This window comes from Piliocolobus tephrosceles, chromosome 4 (assembly GCF_002776525.5).
Source record: "Piliocolobus tephrosceles isolate RC106 chromosome 4, ASM277652v3, whole genome shotgun sequence".
In the NCBI taxonomy this organism is placed as follows: Eukaryota; Metazoa; Chordata; class Mammalia; order Primates; family Cercopithecidae; genus Piliocolobus; species Piliocolobus tephrosceles.
Window position 1 is genome coordinate 58,169,218 of NC_045437.1, and position 27,824 is coordinate 58,197,041.

The 27,824-nt window shown below is 36.5% G+C and overlaps 1 protein-coding gene across 3 annotated transcripts in view; it reads right to left on the reverse strand.

The window, feature by feature from the left end:
- NDUFAF2 (NADH:ubiquinone oxidoreductase complex assembly factor 2) overlaps positions 1-27,824 on the reverse strand; it is a 211,162-nt gene that overhangs the window by 63,550 nt on the left and 119,788 nt on the right. For all 3 annotated transcript variants that reach the window (XM_023210487.2, XM_023210486.1, XM_026455939.2), the window contains one exon: positions 24,840-24,929. In XM_023210487.2, the coding sequence (XP_023066255.1) occupies positions 24,840-24,929 (90 nt within the window). The remainder of the gene's footprint in view (positions 1-24,839; positions 24,930-27,824) is intronic.

Sequence of the window (27,824 nt, forward strand, 5' to 3'; positions counted from 1 at the left end):
TATAAATCATGCTGCTATAAAGACACATGAACATGTATGTTTATTGCGGCACTATTCACAATAGCAAAGACTTGGAACCAACCCAAATGTCCATCAATGATAGACTGGATTAAGAAAATGTGGCACATATACACCATGGAATACTATGCAGCCATAAAAATGGATGAGTTTGTGTCCTTTGTAGGGACACGGATGCAGCTGGAAACTATCTTTCTAAGTAAATTATTGCAAGGACAGAAAATCAAACACCGCATGTTCTCACTCATAGGTGGGAACTGAACAATAAGAACACTTGGACACAGGAAGGGGAATATCACACACTGGGGCCTGTTGTGGGGTTGGGGGCGGGGGAGGGATAGTATTAGGAGATAAACCTAATGTAAATGATGAGTTAATGGGTGCAGCACACCAACATGGCACATGTATACATATGTAACAAACCTGCACGTTGTGCACATGTACCCTAGAACTTAAAGTATAATAAAAAAAAAAAAAAAAGAAAAAAGAAAGAAAGAAAGCATAGCTAGACTGCTTCTTTAAGGAGGTCTCTGATCCTGTTCCTCCTAAATGGGTGAGTCCTCCCAACTAGGATCTCTAGCCTCCTCCTACAAGTGTATTCAGGCTGGCGACAGGCCTGTATCTCCCTGGGAAGGAGCTCCCAGAGAAAGGTGCAGGCTGCCATCTTTGCTGTTTCTCAGCCTTCAATGGTGATGCCTATAAGTACTGGAAAATTCATGGTGACTAGGGACTGGAGTGGACCCCCAGAAAACTGCAGTAGCCCTGTGGAAAACTGACCATACTATTAAAAGAAACAGAAAAACTAAAAAATAAAAAACCCATCCAAAGGTCAGAACTTCAAAGATCAAAGGTAGATAAGTCCATAAAGATTAGGAAGAATCAGTGCAAGAACACTGAAAACTCAAAAAGCCAGAGTGGTCTCTGTCCTCCAAATGACCGCATCACCTCCCCAGAAAGGGCTCAGAACGGGGCTGAAGCTGAGATGGCTGAAATGACAGAGGTAGAATTCAGCACATGGATAAAAACAAACTTCACTGAGCTAATGAGCATGTTGTAACCCAATGCAAAGAAGCTAAAAATCGTGATACAACATTGCAGAGGCTGATGGACAAAACAGCCAGCATAGAGAAGAATGTAACCAACCTGATAGAGCTGAAAAACACAATACAAGAATTTCATAATGCAATCACAAGTATTAATAACAGAATAGACCAAGTGAAGGAAAGGATCTCAGAGTTTGAAGACTGTCTTTCTGAAATAAGACAGGCAGACAAGAATAGAGAAAAAAGAATGAAATAAAATGAACAAAACCTCTGAGAAAAATGGGATTATATAAACACACCAAATCTGACTGATTGGTGTACCTAAAAGATATAGGGAGAATGCAGCCAATGTGGAAAACATATTTCAGGATAACATCCATAAGAACTTCCCCAACTAGCTAGATGGGCCAACTTTCAAATTCAGGAAGTGCAGAGAACCCCAGTATGATACTCCACAAGAGGCTGGGCATTGTACCTCACACCTATAATCCCAGCAATTTGGGAAGCCAAGGTGGGTGGATCACCTGAGATCAGGAGTTCGAGACCAGCCTGATCAACACGGTGAAACCCCGTCTCTACTAAAAATACAAAATTAGCCAGGCGTGGTGGCACATGCCTGTAATCCCAGCTGCTTGGGAGGCTGAGGCAGGAGAATCGCTTGAACCTGGGATGTGGAGGTTGCAGTGAGCTGAGATCGTGCCATTGCACTCCAGCTTGGGCAACAAGAGTGAAACTCCATCTCATAAAATAAATAAATAAGATACTCCACAAGATCATCCCCAAGACACATAATGACCACAATCTCCAAGGCTGAAATGAAAGAAACAATATTAAGCTCAGCTAGGGAGAAAGGTCAGCTCACCTACAAAGGGAAGCCTATCAGACTAACAGCAGACCTCTAAGTGGAAACCCTGTAAGCCATTCTGGGTTTGTAGGGGCCAATATTCAACATTCTTAAGGAAAGGAAATTCCAACCCAAAATTTCACATCCAGCCAAATTAAGCTTCATAAGCAAAGGAGAAATAAGATCCTTTTCAGACAAGCAAATGCTGAGGGAATCTCAGACCTGCCTTACAAAAGCTCCTGAAGGAAGCACTAAATACAAAAAGGAAAGGCCATTACAAGCCATTACAAAAAGACACCAAAATACACAGACCAGTAACAGTATAAAGCAACCACGTAAGTCTGCAAAATAAACAGCTAACATCACGATGATAGGATCAAATCCACACATATTAATACTAACCTCAAATGTAAATGGGCTAAATGCCCCAATTAAAAGACACAGAGTGGCAAGCTGGATAAAGAACTAAGATCCATTGGTATACTGTCTTCAAGAGATCCATCTCACAAGCACTAACACACATAGGCTCAAAATGACGGGATGGCGGAAAACCTACCAAGTAAAAGGAAGACAGATAAAAGCAGGGATTGCAATCATAGTTCTGACAAAACAGACTTTAAACCAATAAAGATCCAAAAAAGACAAAAAAAAAAAGGACATTACATAATGGTAAAAGGTTCAATTCAATAAGAAGGCCTGACTCTCCTAAATATGTATGCGCCCAACACAGGAGCACCCAGATTCGCAAAGCAAGTTCTTAAGAGACCGTCAGAGAGATGTAGCCTCCCACATATTAATAGTGGGAGACTTTAACACCCCACTGACAGTATTAGACATATCATCAAGACAGAAAGTTAACAAAGATATTCAGGACCTGAACTCAGCTCTGTATCAAATGGACCTGATAGATATCTACAAATCACTCCACCCCAAAAAACAGAATAAACATTATTTTCACTGCTACATGGCACTTACTCTAAAATCGATCCCATAATCAGAAGTAAAACACTCCTTGGCAAATGCAAAAGAACTGGAATCATAACAAGCCGTCTCTTGGACCACAGTGAAATAAAATTAGAATTCAAGATTAAGAAATTCACTCAAAGCCATACAATTACATGGAAATTGAATAACCTGCTCCTGAATGACTTTTGGGTAAGTAATGAAATTAAGGCAGAAATCAAGAAGTTCTTTGAAACTAATGAGAACAAAGATACAACATGCCAGAATCTTTGGGATACAAGTAAGGCAGTGTTAAGAGGGGAATTTATAGCACTAAATGCCCACATTGAAAAATTAGAACAATCTCAAGTTAACAACCTAACACCAAAACTAAAAGAACTAGAGAACCAAAAGCAAACAAATCCCAAAGCTAGCAGAAGACATGAAATAACCAAAATCAGAGTTGAACTGAAGGAAATACACACAAAAAATTCCAAAGATCAATGAAACCAGGAGCTGCTTTTTGGAAAAAAAAATTAATAAAATAGATGACTAGTTAGACTAATAAAGAGGAAAGGGGAGAAGATTCAAATCAACACAATTAGAAATAAGGGGGCTATTACCACTGACCCAACAGAGAGAAAAACCATCAGAGAATATTATAAATACCTTTATCCACATAAACTAGAAAGTCTAGAAGAAACTGATAAATTCCTGGACACATACACCATCCCAGGACTGAACCAGGAGGAAACTGAATCCCTAAACAGACCAATAACAAGTTCTGAAATTGAGGCAGTAATAAATAGCCTACTAACCAAAAAAAGCCCAGGACCACACAGATTCACAGCTGAATTCTACCAGATGTACAAAGAAGAGCTGGAACCATTCCTACTAAAAATATTCCAAAAAATTAAAGATGAGAGACTCCTCCCTAACTCATTCTACGAGGCCAGAATCACTGTGATACCAAAACCTGGCAGTGTTTGACACCACAAAAAAGGAAAATGTCAGGCCAATATCCTTGTTGAACATCAGTGCAAAAATCCTCAACAAAGTACTAGCAAACTGAATACAGCAGCACGTCAAAAAGCTTATCCACCACAATCAAGTTGGCTTCATCCCTGGGACGCAAGGCTGGTTCAATATATGCAAATCAATAAATGTGATTCATCACATAAACAGAACTAAAGACAAGAACCACATGATTATCTCAACAGATGCAGAAAAGGCTGTCAATTAAAATCAGCATCCCTTTATTTTAAAAACTCTTAATAAACTAGGCATTGAAGGAACATACCTTAAATAATAAGAGCCATATATGACAAATCCACTGCCAATATATGGAATGGGCAAAAGCTAGAAGCATTCCTGTGATGGTTAATATTCAGTGTCAACTTGATTGGATTGAGGGATGCAATATATTGTTCCTGGGTGTGTCTATGAGGATGTTGCCAAAGGAGATTAACATTTAAGTCAGTGGACTGGGAGAGGCAGACCCACTTTCAACCTGGGTGGGTACCATCTAATCAGCTGCCAGCATGGCTAGAATGAAGCAGGCAGAAGAAAGTGGAATGAGCAGACTTGCTGAGTCTTCTGGCCTTCCTTTTTCTCCCATGCTGGAGGCTTCCTGCTCTCGAACTTCAGACTCCAAGTTCTTCAGTTTTTAGACTCTTGAACTTACACCAGTGATTTGCCAGGGACTCTTGGGCCTTCAGCTGCAGATTGAAGGATGCATTGTCAGCTTCCTTACTTTTGAGGTTTTGGGACTCAGATTTGCTTCCGTGCTCCTCAGCTGCAGACGGCCTATTGTGGGACTTCACCTTGTGATCATGTGAGTCAATTCTCCTAATAAACTCCTCTTCATATATTCATATATTCTATTAGTTCTGTCCCTTTAGAGAACTCTGACTAATACAATTCCCCTTGAAAACTGGCACAAGATAAGGATGCCCTCTCTCACTACTTGTATTCAACATAGTATAGGAAGTTCTGGCCAGTGAAATCAGGCAAGAGAAAAAAAGTAAAAGGGCATCCAAACAGGAAGAGAGGAAGTCAAACTATCCCTGTTTGCAGATGACATGATCCTGTATCTAGAAAACCCCACTGCCTCAGCCCAAAAGCTTCTTAAGCTGATAAGCAACTTCAGCAAAGTCTCAGGATATAAAACCAATGTGCAAAAACTGCTAGCACTCCTATACACCAACAAAACTCAAGCAGAGAGCCAAATCACAAACAAACTCTCATTCACAATTGCCGCAAAAAGAATAAAGTACCTAGGAATACAGCGGAGGTGAAAGATCTTGATAAGGAGAACTACAAACCACTGCCCAAAAATCAGAGATGACACAAACAAATGGAAAAACATTCCACGCGCATGGACTGAAAGAATCAATATTGCTAAAATGGCCATACTGCCCAAAGCAATTTACAGATTCAATGCTATTCCCACTAAACTACCATTGACATTCTTCACAGAACTAGAAAAAAGTATTTTAAAATTCATATGGAACCAAAAAGAGCCTGAATAGCCAAGGCAATGCTAAGCAAAACAAACAAACAAAAAACAAAGCTGGAGGCATCACACTACCCAACTTCAAACTACAGTACAGAGCTATGGTAACCAAAACTGCATAGTACTGATACAAGAACAGACACATAGACCAATGAAACAGAATAGAGAGCCCAGAAATAAGACTGCACACCTACACCTATCTGATCAACAAACCTGACAAAAACAAGCAATGGGGAAAGAATTTCTTATTCAATAAATGGTGCTGGGATAACTGGCTAGCTACCCATATGCAGAAAATTGAAACTAGACCACTTCCTTACACCACACACAAAAATTAACTCAAGATGGATTTAAGACTTAAATGTAAAACCCAAAACTACAAAACCCTGGAAGACAACTTAGGCAGTACCGCTGAGGATCTAGGAATGGGGCAAAGATTTCATGAGAAGACACCAATTTTCAAAACAAAATTTGCAATTTTGCTGCAATTGCAACAAAAGCAAAAATGGACAAGTGGGATATAAACAACTTTTGCACAGCAAAAGAAACAATCAACAAAGTCAACAGACAACCTACAGACTAGAAGATAATTTTTACAAACTATGCATCTGACAAAGGTCTAATATTCAGCATCTGTAAGAAACTTAACCAAATTTATAAGAAAATAAAATAAACAACCCCATTAAAAAGCAGGCAAAAGACATGAACAGACACTCCTCAAACGAAGACATACATGTGGTCAACAATCATAAAATAAAAAGCTCAGCCGGGCATGGTGGTTCACGCCTGCAATCCCAACACTTTGGTAGGCCGAGGCAGGCGGATCATGAGGTCAGGAGATTGAGACCATCCTGGCTAACACGGTGAAACCCCATATCTACTAAAAATACAAAAAATTAGCCAGATGTGGTGGCGGGTGCCTGTAGTCCCAGCTACTCGGGAGGCTGAAGCAGGAGAATGGCATGAACCCGGGAGGTGGAGCTTGCAGTGAGCTGAGACTGTGCCACTGTACCCCAGCCTGGGTGACAGAGCGAGACTCCGTCTCAAAACAAAACAAAACAAAACAAAAAAAAAACACAGTTCATTACTGATCATTAAAAAAATGCAAATCACACCATCTCACACCAGTCAGAACGGCTATTATTAAAAAGTCAAAAAAATAACAAGACTCTGGCAAGGTTGCAGTTGCAGAGAAAAAAGAACGCTATACATTGTTGGTAGGAGTGTAAATTGGTTCAACCATTGAAGAAAACAGTGTGGAGGTTCCTCAAAGACCTAAACATAGAAATACCATTTGATCTAGAAATCCCATTCCTGGGTATAAACCCAGAGGAATATAAATCTTTCTACTATACAGACAAATGCATGTGCATGTTTATTGCAGCACTATTCACAATAGCAAAGACATGGAATCAACCTGAATGTTCATCAGTGATAGACTGCATAAAGAAAACATGTTAGATATACACCATGGAATACATACAGCCATTAAAAAGAACAAGATCATGCCTTTGCAGGGACATGGATGGAGCCAGAAGCCATTATCCTTAGCAAACTAACACAGGAACAGAAAACCAAACACCAAATGTTCTCACTTATAAGTGGGAGCTAAGTTATGAGAACACATGGACACCTAGAGAGGAACAACACATATTGGAGCCTATTGGAGGGTGGAGGATGGGAGGAGGGAGAGGATCAGGAAAAATAACTAATGAGAACCAGGCTTAATACTTGGGTGATTAAATAATCTGCACATCAAAATCTCTGGACACACATTTACCTATGTAACAAACCTGCATATGTACCCCAAACTTAAAATAAAAGTTTTTTTAAAATAAAGTTACTTATGTATAATTAAGAATTTTTTTCTAGAAAAGAGCTTCCTTTTAAAATAACTCAACATGAACTATATATCTATAAAAGGTTTTAAGCAATATATCTTCAGTTTTAATGTAGAGTAGAAGTTAATTCTAAGTTTAGAAAAATAAACTGCTAGGGCAGGTGTCAGCAAAGTACAGCGTGCAAGCCAAGTTCAGCCCACCACTTTTTACATTTTTTAATGGTTGCAGAAACATTAAAAGATGAACAATATTTCATGACATGAAAATCATAGAGAATTCAAAATTTCAGTGTCTAGAAATAAGGTTGATTGGAATACAGACACACATTTGTTTACATATTATCTGTGGCTGCTTCTGTGCTACAACATCAGAGTTGAGTAGTTGTAACCAACTAAGTGGCCCATAAAAAACCTAAAATATTTACCATCTGGTCCTTTAAAGAAGAAGTGTGCCAACCCCTTTGCCAGGGCTACCATTAAGTATAATCTCTTTAGCGAAAAATATATATATTGATGCAAAAACACTTTAATATTATTTAAAATACAAATCATTACTGATTATTATACTTTTAACTAATGATTATCATGTATTCTAGAGTCTATGAACATACACCAGTGGGCATAAGACCGTGCTGAACAAGTATAATGGCATAATGCACACTTATTGTCACCATGAGAAAAAGAACTCTAAATAACAATCTGCCCTACTGATGAGTCTATAAAATAGCATTTTCAGTTCTCTTGTAAGGCTGGAAAAAAAAATACTTCAATTGAATACAAATCATTAAAAAAATTCCAAGGTAGTAAAGAGGTTGGAGAAACTCTGTTATATGTTTTCTAAAGCTTACTGGTTTTGCTTAAGTTTATCAAATTCATCCATTGATATAAGAATGTAACAGAACTTAAAAACCGAATGTATTATAATAAATATCACCCGGTCTATTTACTGTCAGGGGACACTAGTCTCTAATAAAGACAAAGCAACCTCTTTTAGCTTCAATTTCAATGACCATTTAATGAATCTTTGTTTCATACAGATATATAAATATAACTACTGAAATAAGCTTGTATATTTATAATTGTACAATAACCAGATACTTGAAATGTCCTGTTGGGATGATGAGTGATGCCACTACTATTTGTTATGCATCCTGTAAAGGTTACAGCCAGAAATGCTCAATGTGACCGCTTATTTGTAAAATCGTACCCAATTTCCCAACTACTACATACAACAAAGGAAATGACCAGCTGAAGTTTGCATTAATATGAAGTCATTACTTTGTTGTTTTTGTTAACTTCAAAATAGTCTGAAACTAACCATTATCCAATTATAAATTATATAATTTTGCCACTGCTAGTGATATTTATGTGGTGAAATCTGTATCAGTCCTCATTATAATGTAAACATTGTTTGAAATGCATTTAGCAAGATAACTGGACCGTTTACACCTTATGATCCTAGCATTCTTTCATCAATGTTCATTTGCATTCTCATCAGCATGCATGGGATTTTCACTGAACTTTAATATTCCTATTAGAATATAACCCACTATAATAAGATTAAAGGTGAATATGCAAATTAAAGCACCCATTAATCACTTAAAGAGACTAGAAGAATCAAGCAAGAAAATATTTCATGAAGCATACATTTTTCAAATCTCCATATGTGCTAAAAATGGCAAATACACCTTTAGAAACGTTGTCAGCAGAGGCTAAAGTAAATGAAATATTCTATCACCAGATCCAGTAGGTAACCATTCAGAATCAAAATTATGGAAAGGTTATCAATAGTCTGCATCCAAAAGATATTACATTAGAAATATGTGCTTACTTCACTTACGGAAGAGACTGTAATAAAGCCTCATCTTTAAAAAAATAATCTTTGCTAGTTCTGAGTGTCGACACTTCATAAAGGACTATAAAAATAAGAGATCCACAGTTTTTACTGTGAAAATCCTTCAAAGGATATATTAAGAAACAAATCATTTTCCAATTGTTGACTTTTAAGGGTATCTTAGGGATATCATTAAATTAAGTTGGCATCTTTAAGTTGCAAATTTTGTGGTGCTCATGGCTATTACTGTCTTTTTTCTTAATCAATTTTATTGAGGTATAATTTACAAAATACTGTGAGCCATTTCATGTGTGCAATTCCACAGCTTCTAACAGAAATGTTTACAATCCTGTTTTTAGCACCACAATCAATAGACAGAACATCACCTATAAAAGTTCCCCAGTCTGTTTACATGGAAACACCCACCTTACCCTACCCATAGTCCCCAGGCAATGAGTGATACTCTTAAGGTAGCCTATACAATCACCAACCCCTGGTATCCATACATTTGTATTATCTCTTCTCCTTCAGTGAGGGTAGGACCCATGACTTCTAGTTATAAGAACATGGCAAAGGTGATGGGATATATGTGTTCATGTGATTATATTATATAAGATTATAGTGCTTATCTTGGCTGGAATATTCTTCCACCTGGCTGGCTGTAAGGAAAATGTGGCCATATTGGGAAACACCATTGGCAAAATATTGCCAGTGACCTCTAGGACTCAGTGTGGTCTTTGGCCAACAACCAGCAAAAATGCGAAGCTCTCAGTCTTACAACTGCAACGGACTGAATGCTGCCAACAACCACACAAGTGGGATGGTAGAGCTTTTCCTAATCAAGTCTCTAGATGAGAACCCAGCCTTGGGGTGATTACAGCTTAGTGAAACCCTTAACTAAAGAACCTACTAGGCTGTGCTTGGGCTCCTGATGAACAGAAACTGTAAGATAATAAATGTGTCTTATTTTAAGTTGTTATTATTATTGTGGTAATGTTGACATACAGCAATAAAAACAAACACAATAAGCATATCAGCAGTTCATTATTTTTTGTTGATGTGTAGTATTCCTTTGCATGGAAGTATGACAATTTGTTTATCCTCTCACTTGTTGGATATTTTAGTGGTTTTCAGTTTTTGGCTATTATGAATGAAGCTGCTGGGAAAATTCGGGTACAAGAATTTGGTTGGACTTACGTATTTATGCCTCTGGGTGAATACTTAGCCACAGAATGTCCAGGTTGTAGGATAAGTGTATGTTTAAACTGTTAAAGAACTAATAAACTGTTTTCCAAAGTAGTAGTAACATTTTCCACTCTAGTCAGAAATACATGAAAGTTTCAGGTACTTTACATCTTCATGAATGTATTGTCAGTTTTGTTGGTATTGTCAATTTTAAAATTTTAGTCAGTCTAGTTGTATGTAGTGGTACTTCACTGTTGTTTTAATTAGCATCCCTTGGTGACTACTGATTTTACATATTGTCTTAGACTGCTTCAACTGCCATAACAAATCACCACAGACTGGGTGGCTTAAACAACAGAAATTTATTTTCTCACAGTTCTGGAGGCTGGAAGTCTGAGATCAAGGTGCCAGTATAATCGGATTCTGTCTGGGGCCTCTTCTCATGGCTTTTAGGAAGCCATCTTCTCAATGTGTACCCACATGACTTCTTTTTTTGTGCATGCTCAGGGAGAGAGTACAGCTCTCTGGTGCCTCTTCTCCTAAGGGCACTAATATCATCATTAAGGCCTCACTCTCATGACCTCATCTAACTCTAGTTACCTCCCAAAGGTCCCATATTTCTAAATACCATAATATTTAGAGTTAGGGCTTCAACACATGAATGGGGTAGAAGAGTGTGCGGGAACCACAAACATTTAGTCCACACCATAAATCCTCTTTGGTAAAGTGTCTGTTTATACCTTTTGCCCATTTTAAAATTAATGTTTCTCTTACTGAGGTGTGAGAGTTCTTTACATATTCTGAATCTAAGTTCGATGTTAGACATGTATGACAAATTTTTCTCCTTGTCTATGGCTTGTATTTTCCTTTGCTCTAATAAATCTGTTAAAAATAAGAATCTGTAAAATTTTAGTGAAGTCCAATTTATCATTTTTTTTAAAACTGTGTTTTAAGGTCCTATTTAATAGTTTTGTGCGTACTCATAATTGAAATATTTTTGTTCATCTCTTTCTTCTAAAAGTTTATTAGTTTTAGTTTTATATTTAGGTCTGTGATAAATCCCAAGTTAAATTTCTTGGAGGATTATATAAGGTAATGCTCTAGGTTTGTATTTTTCCATATGGAAATTCAGTTGTTCAACACAAGCTATTGGAAAGAATTTTCTTTGCTATTGAAAAATCAATTGACCATATAAGTGTGAGAAAATTTCTGGATATTCAGGTTGGTTCCATTAATTTTATAACTATCCTTACATAAGTACCAAACCACCTTGATAAATGTAGATTTATATTAAGTTAAATTCTCCATTCTTGTTCTTTCTCCAAAAAAGTTTTGAGTATTCTAGGTTCTCTGCATGTTAATACAAAATTTAAAATCAGCATATCAATTCCAAAAAGGCTGCTAGTATTTTGATTGGAGGGCACTGAATTTACAGATCATTTTGAAGGGAAATAATGTCTTTTAAATATTAACTCTTTTGATCTATGAAATTGTACATCTCTCTATTTAAGTCTTCTCTAATTTTTCTCAGCAATATTTTATATTTTTCTTTTCTTCCTTTTTTTTTTTTTTTAAGAGACAGGATCTTGCTGTGTCACCCAGGCTGGAGAGCTGTGGAGTGATCACAGCTCACTATAACCTCAAACTTCTGGGCTCAAGTGATTCTCCCATCTCAGGCTCTCGAGTAGGCTGGGAAGACTACAGGTGCACACCACCACGCCTGGTTAAAGTGTTTACTTTTTGTAGAGACAAGGTGTCGCTATGTTTTCCAGGTTGGACTGCAAGTCCTGGCCTCAACTGATCTTCTCACTTTAGCCTCCCAAAGTACTAGCATTGTAGTCGTGAGCTACCTCACCCAGCTGATATTTTATGTTTTTCAATGTAAAGGTCTTGGATTTATTTTTGTAAATTTATCCCTAAATCTTCAAGTTTTTAATAGTATTTTAAGTAATATAATTTAAAATTTTACTTAGGAATTGTTTGGTATTATTTTGTAGATATATAATTTATTTTATATTCCCCTGTATCTTGAAGTTACAAAATTCACTTAATTTTTACATACTTTTTGTAACTGTCTACATGTAATCACATCACCTGTTTCTTATCTGTATTCATTTCATTTATTTTTATTGATTTATTGCATTGTCAAGGATTTTCCAAGATGATGTGAAATGCAAATAGTCAAAGAAGATATCCTTGTCTTATTCCCAATCTTAGGGGGACAGTGTTCTTTCACCATTGAATGTGAGGTAAACTATAAGTTTTTTTTATTTTCCCTCCTTAATGCCCTTTATGTTTCTTTTCTATTTTAAGTTTGTGGAGAATTTTTAATCATAAATGTATATTGAATTTTTATCAATTCTTTTCTGTACCAACTGGAATTAACTCATGATTTTTCTCCTTTTTGTTATTATGCTGAATATAAATTGATTTTCAAATGTTAAACCAATCTGTATTAGTGGGATAAACTCCACATGGTCGTGGTATACTGCCCTTTTTATATATTGCTGGATTCAGGTTGCTAATATTTTGTTAGTGATTTCTATATCTATGTTTATGTAGGATATTGGTTTGTAGTATCTCTTTATTGTTTCTGTCGGGTTAATATCAGGTGAAACAGGGCCTAATAAAATGAGTACAGAAGTATTCCTATGTCCCACATTTCTGGAAAGAATATGTGGCCCATCCTGGTGAATGGTCCATGAGCACATGGAAAAAAATGTGCATTTTACAATTGCTCAGTGGAGTGTCCTATGTCAATTAGGTCATGTTGTTTGATGTAGCTGTCTTGTATGTCATTCTGACAATTTCTGCTTTTTGTGTGGCACTTCTAGACCATTTCAATTTACTGTACCTTACGTAGGTTTAAATCTACAGATATTTGCATACCTACATTTATAGCAGCATTATTCACAATAATCAAAAGGGGGAAGTAACTCCAGTGTCCATCATTTGATGAAGAGATAAACAACATGTGGTATCTATATATACAATGGAATATTATTCAGCCCAAAAAAGGAATGAGATTCTGATAAATCCTATAAACATGGATGAACCATGAAGACATTATGCTGAGGTAAATAAATAAGCCAGACATAAAAAGGGCAAATACTGTATGAATCAACTTCTATGATGTACTTAGAGTAGTCAGATTCATAGTGACAAAAAGTAGAATGGTGGTTGCCAAAGACTGGGAGAAAGGAGGAAATGGAGAGCTGCTTTTCAGTGGGCATGAAGTTCAGTTTAGGAAAATGAAAAAAGTTCTGGTGATGAATGCTCTTGATAGTTGCAAACAGTGAATGTACCTACAGTCACTGAACTGTATACTCAAAAATGGCTAAAATGGAAATTTTTATGTTATGTATACTTTACCACAATGAAAAGAGAGGATAATTTAAAAATAAAATCAATCAATGTAATAAATCATATTAACAGAACGAAAGAAAATAATCATAAAAATAATCTCAATAAATGAAGAAAAGACATTTGACAAAATCCAACAGCATTCATGATAAAAACTACCAGCAACCTAGGGATAGAAGAGAGCTTTTTAATCTGACAGCAGGCATCTAAAAAACCTTACAGCTAATATCACACCTATTAGTGAAAAACTGAATGCTTTCCCCCTAAGATCAAGAACAAGGCAAAGTTGTTCACTTTTACCAGTTCTACTCATCATTATTGTGGAGGTTCCTTGCCAGTGCAGTAAGGCAAGAAAAAACAAAGGCTTACACATGAGAATAGAAGAAACAGAAAGAAAAGATTGTGTATGCAGACAACCAGAAGAAGTTCACAGTAAAGATGATACAATTGATAAGTGAGTTTAACAATGTCACTTAAAGTACACAGTTGATGTATAAAATCAATTGTATTTCTATGCATAATTGTATAATAATAATTGTATTTCAATGAATAATTTGAAATTGAAATTTAAAAAAAACTAGCAACAGCATCAAAAAAAAAAAATCAAGAAACACTCAGGTATTACTTTAATAAAACATGTGCAAGATCTATAGTTGAAACTACAGGCCAGAGGGGTAGCTCACACCTGTAATCCCAGCACTTTGGGAGGCTGAGGTGGGCAGATCACTTGAGGTCAGGAGTTCGAGACCAGCCTGGCCAACATAGTGAAATCCTATCTCCACTAAAAATAGAAAATTAGCTAGGCATGATGGTGTGTGCTTGTAATCCCAGCTACTCATGAGGCTGTGGCAGAATTGCTTGAACCCAGGAGGCGGAGGTTGCAGTAAGCAACAAAAATAAACAATGTCCCCATTGTTTCTATAAGAATCTATAAGAAACTTTAATAAATCAAAAAGAAAGAAACAACACCATTAAAAAGTAGGCAAAGGGCATGAACAGACACCTCTCAAAAGATATACACATGGCCAACAAACATAAAAAAATACTCAAGATCACTAATCATCTGAGAAATGCAAATCAAAACCACAATCAGATACTATCTTATAGTCAGAATAGTCAGAATGGCTATTACTAAAAGTCAAAAAATAACAGATGTTGGTGAAATTGCAAATAAATGGGAACACTTACACACTGTTGGTGGGACCATAAATTAGTTCAGTCTATGTGGAAAGTAGTTTGGCGATTCTCAAAGAACTACTAATAAAAATAGAACTATCACTTGACCTAGCAATCCCATTACTGAGTATATACCCAAAGAAAAATAAATCGTTCTACCATAAAGACACATGCATTCGCATGGTTATCACAGCACTATTCACAATAGCAAATACGTGGAATCAACTCAGATACCCATCAATTGTAGATTGGATAAAGAAACTGTGGTATACATACTATTGGATAAAGAATAGTATGCAGTCATAAGAAAGGATGAAGTAATGTCCTTTGCAGCAACATGGATGCATCTGGAGGACATAATCCAAAGTGAATTAATGCAGAAACAGAAAACCAAATACTTCATGTTCTCCCTTATAAGTGAGAGCTAAATACTGAGTATACATGAACATAAAAATGGGAACAACAGAAACTAGGGAGGGTACCATGTTCACTATTTGGGTGACAGGTTCAGTTGAAGCCCAAACCTCAGAATCATGCGATATATCCATGTAAGAAACATGCACATGTAACCCCTGAATCTAAAATTTAAAAAAGAAAGAAAGAAAGAAAAGCAAAGTGTACTTGTAGGCATGGTGGTGTGTGTCTGTAGTCCCAACTACTTAAGAGGCTGAGGCTGGAGGATTGCTTGAGGCCAGGAGTTTTGAGACCAGCATGGGCCACATAGCAAGATCCCCATCTCTAAAAAATAAAGTATACATGTGCATTCTTGGCTTCTATTTCTTCCCCAAGAATGATGAATTCTATTTGCACGATCGCAGTAACTTCATTCTAGGTCCTTGCAGCCTAAAGCAGCAGCTCCATCAATACTTATACTCATGCACATTTTTTTTCGCCTGTGAATCATTGTTTTTATTAAGTGGGTCATTTACTGTTGAGGCTATATCTTCTCCAGTTTCTCTTTGCTTTGGGGACTAACAAAAATTAAGAAGTATGGTCTTTCTGTCATAAGTGAAGACATGCAAAAAACATTTTTAACATCCATTTGGCAGTGCAGTGCCCTGCATACTTTGTTCCTTCAGCCATGCTTTCTGCTGGCTTTCCAATAACGTGATGAAGAAATATATTTTAGTTCCTTGCTAGATTGCTCTTTATTTCTGTTAAAGTTTTTACTACAGGCATTTTTATCACAACAGGAAGAACAAACGATTCCCAATGGTATGTAAGTTTTTGCTTTTGCTATTAAGAAATCTCAGAAAAGATTTCAAAACATTTATCATTAAATTTAAAGAAAATTTGGAAAGTCCTGGATTGAATATGACACAACTTTAAATATCTCTGGAAAAATTATAGAGGTTTGTCTGGGCATTTTATCTTTATATTTGATCTGTTACTTGGGATAACATCATATTATATAACTTAGTATCTCAAGACTAATCTATGGTGAGGTTCTTCATTTAAAGAGGTTCTTCATTTAAAGAGATTAGGGCAAATTCATGTTTCAAACAGTCTTCTGGATTAAGTCAAATCCTAAGACTGGGAAAAGGGTCAGTTCTGACACTTTTTTATTATATCCCCTGCTTGTATCATTATTACTATCCTCATTCAGTAATTTATTTTTCCAAGATGGTTACATTATTCTTTTACAGCTTTATTGAGGTATGATTGATGTACAATAAACTGCACACAAAGTGTAAAAACATTATACAGGCCCTGACTAACCAAGACAAAAATTTTGGGAAAGAAGTTGGCAGACTCAAAATGATTTATTTCAAGACTTGTTACAAAGCCTCAGTAATCAAGATAATCAGCACTAGCAAAAGGATAAATAAGTAACTCCATGGATGGAATAGAAAAATGCAGAAATAGACACATCTGTAGTCAATTGATGTCTGACAAAGTTGCTCAGGCAATTCAATGGAAAAAATAGTGTTCATTTAAAAAAAAGGGTGGTGGAAAATTAGATTGCCGTATAAAACATGAAATTGATACCTACACAAAAATTAATTCAAAATGTATCATAGACTTTAGTGTAAAACCCAAAACTGTAGAACCCCAAACTTCTAGAAGAAATCACAGGAGAAAATATTCTTGACCTCAGGTTAGGCAAAGATTTCTTTCATACAACACTGAAACCATGATATATAAAAGCAAAAAAATTGATAAACTGGAATTCATTATAATTAAGAATGTGTGCTCTATGAAAGGCACTGTCAAGAGAATGAAAAGACAAGGCACAGACTGTGAAAAAATATTTGCTAATCATATTTCTGATAAAGGACTTGTATCTATGATACATGGGAAATTCTCAAAGCTAAGTAATTTTTTTAATTAAAAAGATTCTGGGCAAAAAGATATAAATAATAGTACACCAAAGAAGATATACAGATGGCAAATAAGTTCATGAAAAGATGCTCTAGGTCGTTAGTCATTAGAGAAATAAAAATTAAAACCACAATGAGATATCAAAACACACCAGTTAGAATGGCTTAAATGTAATGAAACTGACAACAGCAATGGCTGGAGAAGATGATGAACAACTTGAACTCTCATGCACTACTAATGAGAATGCAAAATGGTACAGCCACATTGCAAAATATCTTGACAATTTTTTATAAAATCAAATTTACACTTAAATACAAAATGGTACAGCCACATTGAAAAATATATTGGCAGTTTTTCACAAAATCAAACCTATACTTAAAATAAAACCTATCAATCCTGCCCAAGGATTTATTTGAAAGAAAATTTCTGTTCACAGATTTGTACATGAATGTATATATGAATTAATATAGCAACTTCACTCATAATTGCTATAAAGTAGAAAGGACTCAAATGTCTTTCAACTAGTTAATGCAAAAAGATATATCAATATGACAGAATTCCAGTCAGCAATAAAAAGGAATAAACTTACTGATTCATACAAGTACACAAGCAAATCTCAAATGTATTAAGTTATGTTTTTAAAAAAGTTGCCTTTTGCTTCTAGTCAAGATGGAGCAACAAGGACAAATTATATAAAATAACAATCTTCAAAACAATGGACTTTGAATAACGTGACACAGTGGTCTCAGAGAATGTTAAATAAACTAAGGTTGCCCTCACAATTGCCCCAGCTTATCGCTTTGAGTTTTGGTTGTGCCCCAGGGAGGGAATCCTGTCAAAACCCAGCAGACTATATAAGTTAAGAAGACAGAGCTGGGAGTCTAGGGAGACCAAGGTCACGTAAGTTCACAGTTCAGAGTACCAGTTGGGTGACAGCTACATAGAGAACAAACCCTACAAGATTGGCAGAGGGCCCCATTAAGGAAAGGAAGTTCTGCAACTTGATAAAGGCATCTATGAGAAAAATCTACAAACAACATATTTAATGGTGAAAGACTGAATGCTAAGGTCAGAAACAATGCAAGAATATCCTCTCTAATCTTTTCTATTCAAGTGTACTGGAGATTTAACCAAATTGCTCTGCAAGTCCAGAGATTCTGCATTGCAATGTGAGTTGATTTGAGATACTTCTTGAGTCATGAATCATAGAGCATTAGAGATAGATGGAGGCTTAAAGGGTTATTAACTCAGCATTTTAATTTTATAGATGAAAAATAGGGAGGTAAATCCCTTTGCCAAAACGACCAAGGTAGTAAATGACCATTGCAGAACATGGATGTAACGTAGGTCTTGATGCTAGAACAGGGATAGCACCATCTCGATCTATTATTTTATGAAGCTTACTTTGAAAATTCTTGATGAACTTCTGTGGCCTGAGAAAGACATGTTGAATAATTATGAACAATTATTAATCTTAAAAGCAATAAAAGTGGGTATGACATTTTAAACTGAGATATTAATTATTAACACTGTCAATGATAGACAGGTATGGTCTAATATACCTAAAAAGTAATTTTTACCTAACTCTCTTCTGAGGTTTTAATCTTCTGTTTTAATGAGTACATGTGATAAGTAAAGCTTAACTGGATCGGGGCCTTTCTGCCTCTTCCAACTATATTCTGCTTTGTATGTATTTTAGGGTTCTCATAAAAAATGTTTATTACTGTTAACAGGAAACAAGCTTAAACTTACCAAAAACAAGAAAAATAACAAAAATGAAAGATATATACAACAATCTGAATTATAGAGAGACAAATATGAGAGCCTCTATGTAAGAACTACAAATAATGCCATGAATTAAACTTACAAGGTTCACTGAAACTCTGTAACATTGCCCAGTAGTGAGTACTGTACTATCGCCCACAGCTGAATCTTTGCCCAAGAATCTTCTATGTTCTCTTTTTCTTGGGAGACGGGGTCTCACTCTATCACCCAGGCTGGAGTGCAATGGCACAATCTCAGCCCACTGCAACCTCTGCCTCCCAGGCTTAAGCAATCCTTCCACCTCAGCCTCCCGAGTAGCTGGGACTACAAGTATGTGCCACCACACCTGGCTAATTTTTTGTATTTTTGGTAGAGACGGTGTTTCACACGTTGTACAGGCTGGTCTAGAACTCCTGGACTCAAGTTACCTGCCTGCCTCAACCTCCCAAAGTGCTGGGATTACAGGCGTGAGCCACTGTACCTGATCGAATCTTCTATATGTTTGAAAAAAATTGATCTGGTCTGCTGTTCCACGTCTTTCTTCTTAAAACAGACTATTTTCAGGAAGTCAGCAGACTCCCCAAAAAGCCTTTTCCTTAAACATACTTACATAACATACTTTCAATTTGAATTGCATTCATTCAACAAATGTTGATTGAGCTTATATTTACTTAATATAAACTATTGAGCTAGGCCCTGAGAATACAAAAATGAGTAAGGTAAGGATTCTATTCTAAAAAATCTTCCAGTTGGGGTGGAGGATGCAGATAAGTAAACAAGGAGCCCCCCATAGTGTGTTAAGTGTCATGATTGGAAGAGGTCCAAAGTAAGATGAAAACAAAAAAAAAGGAACATCTCACCTATCACTGGGGGTGAGGGGCCAGGTCAGAAAAAGCTTACAAAGGGAATCAATGTCCACTCCAAAACTTGAGTAATAAATAGGAGTTAGCCAAATTATAAATGATGTAGGCAGTATAATATAACATTGAGTAAAAATTTGGAAGCAGATAATTTGGGTTCAAATCTGAGTTCTAGTTGCTATTGATACTTAGGAAGTTACTTAAATCACTCTTCTTCATTAGGAAGAATTAGAAGAAAATTTACACAATTTCTTACTACACATCTACCCACCTACCTGCATATATGCCCAGACTCTTTTTCTGCTATTACTATTGATGACTTTTCCAAGCTTTTGTTCAAAGGCCAACTCTTCCACCTGTTTACTAGATCCTGCCTCATCTTGTCTTCTCAAGGACTTCCTCTTTCCTGTAATTCTTCCTTCTGACTGGCTGTTTCCCATCACTGTTACAAAATTCTCTTCTGTCTTTAAAACAAAAGAAAATATTTATTGACTCCATTTTCCTCTCCAAGTACTGCTTCATCATTCTCCTTTTCTTTAAACTCCTCATAAACACTGTCTATTGTCAGTCTCTCCAAATCCTCCCTTGCTGTACTTTTTTTCCTATCATGCATTTGCTCCTACCACTCTACAGAACTATTTTTGTCAGACGTCCCTGTTCTTAAAGCAGAGTTAATTTTCAGTCCTCATTTGACATTTTGATTACTTCTTCCTCCTTGATATTTGGCTTCTAGTACATGACACTTTTCTTTTTTTTCCCTACTTTTCTGGTAGCTCTTTTTGGTCTCCATTGTCTCTAAACTTTGGAGCAACCTAAGGGTCAGTGTTTGAATTTCTCATTTTGTATTTACACTCATTCTGTGTGTGATCTCTTCAGTCTCATTGCTTTAGATACCATTTATTTGCTGACAACTCCCAAATTATATCTCTAGTACAGATATGTCCACTAAATTCGTGGCTCATATACAATTTAACATCTCTACTTGGATGTCTAATAGGCATCTCAAACTTAGCATGTTCAAAATTGATTTCATTTTTCCACCCCTAACTTGCTCCTTTCACAGTCCTGCACATGTCAGTTATCAGTAACTCCTTTTTCCAGGTGAGGCAAAACAGCTTAAGAGTAATTACTGTCTGCTTTCCTCTCATGTTCCATATCCAATATGTCATCAAATCCTGTTGGTCCTACTTTTTACCATAGATTCGGAATGGAACTTCTTCTTTCCACTCCCACTGTTACTCTGGCCCAAGTCACAATTAAACTCTTGCCTAAATTATGACAAGAGCTTCCTGACTCCATATTTTGCCTATGTTCCCCTAAGTCTATTTGCAATGCAGCTGCCATAGTGATCCTGTAAAATATACCTCAGAACATATGACTACTCTTTTCAAAACCCTACAATGGCTTCCAGTCTCACTAAGAATAAAAGCCAGAGTCTTTAACATGGCCTACAAGGCCCACAGATTGACAATCCTGTTAACTCTCTAACCTTATCTATTAATTTATCTCTCCGTCTATCCCAATCACACTGGCTTCCTTGCTGTTCTTTAAACATCTGAGCATGTTCCTGTCTCAGGGCTTTTGTACTTGCTCTCCAGTAATGCTCCTCAGCTAGTTAGCTGCATGACTAGCTCCTTCTGTTTTTATTCGGAAGTCATCGCAGTAAAGTCTTTTCTGAACACTATTTAAAACTGCAAAACGGCTGGGCGCGGTGGCTCACGCCTGTAATCCCAGCCCTTTGGGAGGCCGAGGCGGGCAGATCAAGAAGTCAGGAGATGGAGACCATTCTGGCTAACACGGTGAAACCCCGTTTCTACTAAAAAATACAAAAGCACAATTAGTCAGGCGTGGTGGCGGGCACCTGTAGTCCCAGCTACTCCGGGAGCTGAGGCGGGAGAAGGGTGCAAACTTGGGAGGCGGAGCTTGCAGTGAGCTGAGATGGCGCCACTGCACTCCAGCCTGGCTGACAGAGCGAGACTCTGTCTCAAAACAAACAAACAAACAAACAAACCAACCAACCAACCAACCAAAAAACTGCAAAACCTTCCCCAACATTCCCTATGCCCTTTCTCTGCTTTATTATCTGGGGCCATTAACATACAATATAGTACAGTTATTTATCCAGTGTATTGTCTTTCTCCCACCCTAGAACTATGAATGTAGAGGTCATTAATAGATACCTACTAAATAAATGAAGAAAAAGGGCACATTGTTTAATCTACATTGTGGGAAAGTATGCAACATGCAGGTCCCAGTATTCTGTTTCTAATAATTGTCAAATATAATATTCATCTGAACCTGAAAATACTTAATTTACTTTTTCATGGTGTTGAGTTATTATTTTTCACATTTAATTGATGTGTACCACCATAAAAATAATTTTTGTTTAGTGTTTGATTGATACATTTGTTTTAAACATATGTCCCGTGGGAGAGTTGCACCGAATTACTAGATCAGGACAGCCATAAAAAGATTAGAACTTCATTCAAACTCTCTGAAAGTCTCAAAGGCTGAAAAATGAGTCATTACCTACTCATTTATTTATAACTTATTTCTATAAACATCTTAATTCTATACTATTATTGGAAAAAATGATAAAAACAAACTAACTCTAAGAAGGTGCACGCATTATCCAAGAATTGTAAATGTAGTTTATAACACTGGAGAGTCTGCTAAAATAAGAAAGCTCAATTACCCCCTCCTAGAAGTTGCCAATTTATACTCTGTATTTCTTCAAAAAAACCTTTGGTATCTACTTATTTTTATGGTTTTTTTTTTTTTTTTTTTTTTTTTTAAATCATCGTTCTAGTATCTTCATAGCTAGTAAGCAGAAATGGAAAAATATTTTTACTGAAATGATGTTTACATTCACATGCTGGCATAAAAGTAACACAATGCCTATAGCTACCACATGTAAGATATCATGCTATGCCAACCAAGAAGCAATGAGCCTACTGTTTACCCGTGTATGAAGCTATATAACCCAGGCAAATTAACTAATCTTTTTAGGCCTTACGTGCTCCATCTATTAAATGGGTGATATGGTTTGGCTCTGTGTCCCTACTCAAATCTCATTTCTAATTGTAATCCCCACATGTGGAAGGAGGGAGGTGATTAGATCATGAGGGCGGTTTTCCCCATGCTGTTCTTGTGAAGTGAGTGAGTTCTCATGAGATCTGATGGCTTTACAAGTATTTGGAAGTTCCTCCTTCATTATTCTCTCTCCCGCTGCCACGCAAAGAAGGTGCTTGCCTCCCCTTCGCCTTCTGCCATGATTGTAAGTTTCCTGAGGCCTCCCCAGCCATGCAGAACTGTGAGCCAATTAAGCCTTTTTCCTTTATAAATTACCCAGTTTCAGGTATTTCTTTTTTTTTTTTTTTGAGATGGAGTTTTGCTCTTGTTGCCCAAGCCAGAGTGCAATGGCGCAATCTCAGCTCACTGCAACCTCCGCCTCTCGGGTTCAAGCAATTCTCCTGCCTCATCCTCCTGAGTAGCTGGGATTACAGGCCTGTGTCACCACGCCTGGCTAATTTTTTGAATTTTTTGTTTTTTTCTGAGACAGAGTCTCACTCTGTCACCAGGCTGGAGTGCAGTGGCATGATCTCAGCTCATTGCAACCTCTGCCTCCCGGGTTCAAGTGATTCTCCTGCCTCAGCCTCCCGAGTAGCTGGGACTACAGGCAAGTGCCACCATGCCCAGATAATTTTTGTATTTTTAGTAGAGACAGGGTTTCACCATGTTGCCCAGGATGGTCTTGATCTCTTAACCTCACGATCCACCTGCCTTGCCCTCCCAAAGTGCTGGGATTACAGACGTAAGCCACCACACCTGGCCTAATTTTTTGTATTTTCAGTAGAAATGGGGTTTCACCATATTAGCCAGGCTGGTCTCGAACTCCTGATCCTCAGATGATCCTCCCGCTTCAGCCTCCCAAAGTGCTGGGATTACAGGCATGAGTCACCACTCCCAGCCTCGGGTATTTCTTTATAGCAGTGTGAAAATGGCCTAATACACTGGGTTAATTACAGTGTCTACCTTATGAGATTTTGTGATGATTAAACACAGTGATGGTAAAGTAATGGTATAATATCAGGCATACAGGTAAATACTTGATATGTGTTAAGCGATATATACAGTATAAGTATTGAGGTTTCAGTTCAGGTTCTTTTAGTTGCACATACCAAAACTAACTCAAGCTAGATTTCATGTATTCAATACATACTGATTAAGTACCTACTAGTGCCTTACGATGTGCCAGGCACTATGCTAGGAACTGGTAAGCAAAAAAACGGAAATACATAACATGGTTATCAGGTGCCATTTTGAACTCAGTCTTGCAGCTGAACTTCACTCAGAGAGAAATTGAACTGGGAACCAGAAAGCTGTTGGAAAACTAGGAAATATTCTGTCTATGTACTTCTCATTGTGAACTAGCTTCCATTTTCTTCTCAGTTAGCTTCTAAAATCAATTAGCTTTTTTATGCAATAAAACTTTGATGGTAGATTGAAGGTGACCACTTACAAGGTACTAAGTTCATATGTTACTGTTAGAGCCACACCGAGAGACCAACTGCTGCTGTTTGCTTCCCTTTGATCTTTTATTTTAATTTCAAAGTCTTAGGAAAGGGATCAAGCACCCATCCTTGTCTTAACAGGAGGTCAGTTAACATAGAGTTATTGTGAGTTGAAAAAATACTCCAAATGGTATCTGCAGCAAGTATTATGCAAAATTTATAAAAGAAAAAACTAAAAGTTTAAATTACTTTGCAAGTTCATGTGTGTAGCGAATGCCAGAAACAGGATTCAAATCCTAAGATTGTGCAAGTGCTGGGTCACTACATGAAAGTGAGTACCTGTTTAAATTTTGCATCTTAGGATTTTGGCTTGCCTCACCTCAGTCCCAGCTCTACTAATGCTTAATAGTTCTTTTTGCTGTACATGCATCTGCTTACTAAAATTCGGCACCTTTACAACTTCCAAAGAAATGCAATGTTAAAAAAACAGCTTTAAACATTCAGAGACTAAAACTTTTTTGCAAAGAGCAACAGTATATAATTATATATGCTCTTATTGAGTTTGTATATTGTTATACAATTTACCTCCCAGGAGATTCCACTAAAAGCAGAAACTTACCTTCCCATTCTGTTGGAATATCCCCTATTTCATAGTCTACTTCTTTTTTATTTGCTGCTTCTACAATTCTCTTCTCTCGAATAGTTTGTCCTGTAAGACAAAAGTCATTAATACATTTTTAAACGAACCTATGATACAGTAGTTACTACAATTAATCTTTTAATATTGCATAACCCCTTATATGGTTAAATAATTAAATTAACAGGAAAAAGAGAATAGATTTCATTTTGAATTAGGTATATTACAAAAGGCAAATTCTAAACTACTGCAAAAATTTGTAATTATTTACCACAGCATACAAAAATTAATGGTAGGCCAGCTGCAGTGGCTCACCCCTGTAATCCCAGCAATTTGGGAGGCCAAGGCAGGGGAATCACCTGAGCTCAGGGGTTCGAGATCAACCTGGGCAACATGGTGAAACCCCATCTCTACTAAAATAAAAAAAATTAGCCAGGCATGGTGGCACACACCTGTAGTCCCAGCTACTCTACTAAGGAGGCTGAAGCACAAGAATTGCTTGAGCCCAGGAGGCAGAGGCTTCAGTGAACCGAGATCGCGCCACTGCACTCCAGCTTGGGCTACAGAGTGAGACTCCATCTCAAAAAATAAATTAATTAATTAATCTAGATTTAATGTACAGAAAAAGAGCAAAAAAAATAATAATCCTATAGAGCACTAATGGCCAATAAAAAATATTTTAATAATCAATAGCAAGTTCAATTCCTTCTGACTTACATGGATATCTTACAGGTAGCAATGGCTGCTGCAATCACCCAAGAAAATCAATATTCATGGCTGTTACTAAGTATGTAATGAACCACAAGACCCTGCAACCACCGTGTCCCTAATACACTGGCAAACCCAAGGGAACCAAGCCATGGGTTGAATTCTGTGGCCCATGTTAATCACTGGCTCTTAAGGGAATTTAAAAGAAGAATAACAAAACTGGTCATTGGTTTGGTTATGGCTATGGTAGACTGAAGGTGAGCACTTACAAGCTTCTAAGTTCATATGTTACTGTTAGAGTCACATTGAGAGACCAACTGCTGCTGTTTTGTCTTCCTTTGATCTTTTATCTTAATTTCAAAGTCTATGGTTCTTCAGATGAGAGATACATATCTGGAGTGGAATAGTAGCAATGCAGAAACATGAAAGCAGAGAGAACAGTAAAATAAAAGTTGGTGAGAATTCAAGAATGTAATGAGAATGCCTATTGCTTATATCTCTCAATAAAAGTTGATTAGTGCGTATTTTAAGTTTATACAGAAGGCATAAAACTATTTGTTACTGTCTTCTGTTTTCAGAAAGTCTTCATTATATCTTTCAAAACAGCTTTGTCAAAATGGTTGCTTCACATGTTTCTTTGAGCCTGGGGAAACCAGGTAGGCTTCTACTTCCTACTATTTAACAAGTGTGCCTGCCTACTCCAGGGAATGTGAGCTGAGACAGAGAAGTCATCAGTGAGGAATGACAAAGGGAGCAGCATGGCTTAACAGTGATCAGACCAGCCAGGGAGAGAAATTTGGACCTTACAAAATAGTCCTTTCTCTTACCACTCCTAAGCCAATCTTACACTATGCTAAACATACTGACTTAATAAATCAACCTTGATGCCTACAAATCTCTCTCCTACACTACCTGAGATTCTATTAACTATAAATTCCTTTAAGTGTGGACAGGAAACTCCTGGAAGTGACTGTACAGGAGAAAGAAAGACATAAAAGGAAAGCCTGAGAAGATTGAATGGCTGGTTTTATTTCTTCCATCTTACTAATATTAAGTGAAAGGCTGGGAGTTCATAGACAACCCATTAATGGCTAACAAACCTTAAGTATGTGGTCAGGAAGTTCTGCATTTCATTATGAGGTCATTTAATTAGGCTGATTTCATTCTAATGCAGAGGCTCCCCAAGTTCTACAAAGAGGAGTTACCTTTTGCTTATCTTATCCAGTAAATTTACAGTAGGATAAAGGACTGATAGTAAAAGTTGTAGGAACAAGGATTAGGGTACAAGGAGCATACAACAATGACAACTGCATTTCTCTCATAGTAAGGCTCAATATATGTACATGTATTTTTACTAAAATGCTATTTACATTCACATATATAAATACATCATAACAAATTACTATAAATTTAGCATTTATAATTTAGCATACATTAAAGTATACTTATATGACAATGTTCAAAATGTGTTAGTCAAATACCTATGTCTTCAAATAGTCCTTATCTAATTACCAAAATGTAAGAATGTCTTTCTGGAATAACAGTTATAGAGAGGAAAACTATTGTCTAAAATAAAACTGCAAATACATGGGATCCTCAAAGTACATGTGTGGTCTATAAGTTTTTAAATGTACATCAATAAAGTTTAGCACATGGGGAGAGGATAGACAGGTCTATAGTTCTCAGTAGCACTACTAAATGCATATATATTACAGGCATATCTGCAACAAAAAAATTAACTTTCTATTCCTACTCTTAGGTCTATCAACTTCATATAAGGTCTCTCAGGGATTTAAAAAATCAAAAGTTATACCTATTTGTTTGTGTGTATGCATGTGTGTATGGAAACACAGGAAGAGAAATTAATGAGCTAGTTTAATTTCAGGACAATCACTGAATAAACCTTTGTTTAGAAATAGGTGAAATAAAGATTTTTTTTAAAAAAGTATACATCTTTAGTAATATAAAATAAAGCTATTAGCTTATTAAATTCTTTATAATCAGATATGTTTATCTCCTCAATAAATTACTGTAAAACTACTCCCTTTTTTTTGAATAAATACTACTTGTTCAATTTTTATGAATTGGGCATGGAATTTATGCCTCCCACTGAGTAAAGAATTATGTACAAACTGTACACTTACTTATACTAATATACTTTCATGCAATATTTGTAAAGACAACTCTATTTATCATAGCAAAAAAAAAGTCCATCCTAGTGAATAGAGCAAATTTAAGTACCTGATCAAGTGTCAAAAT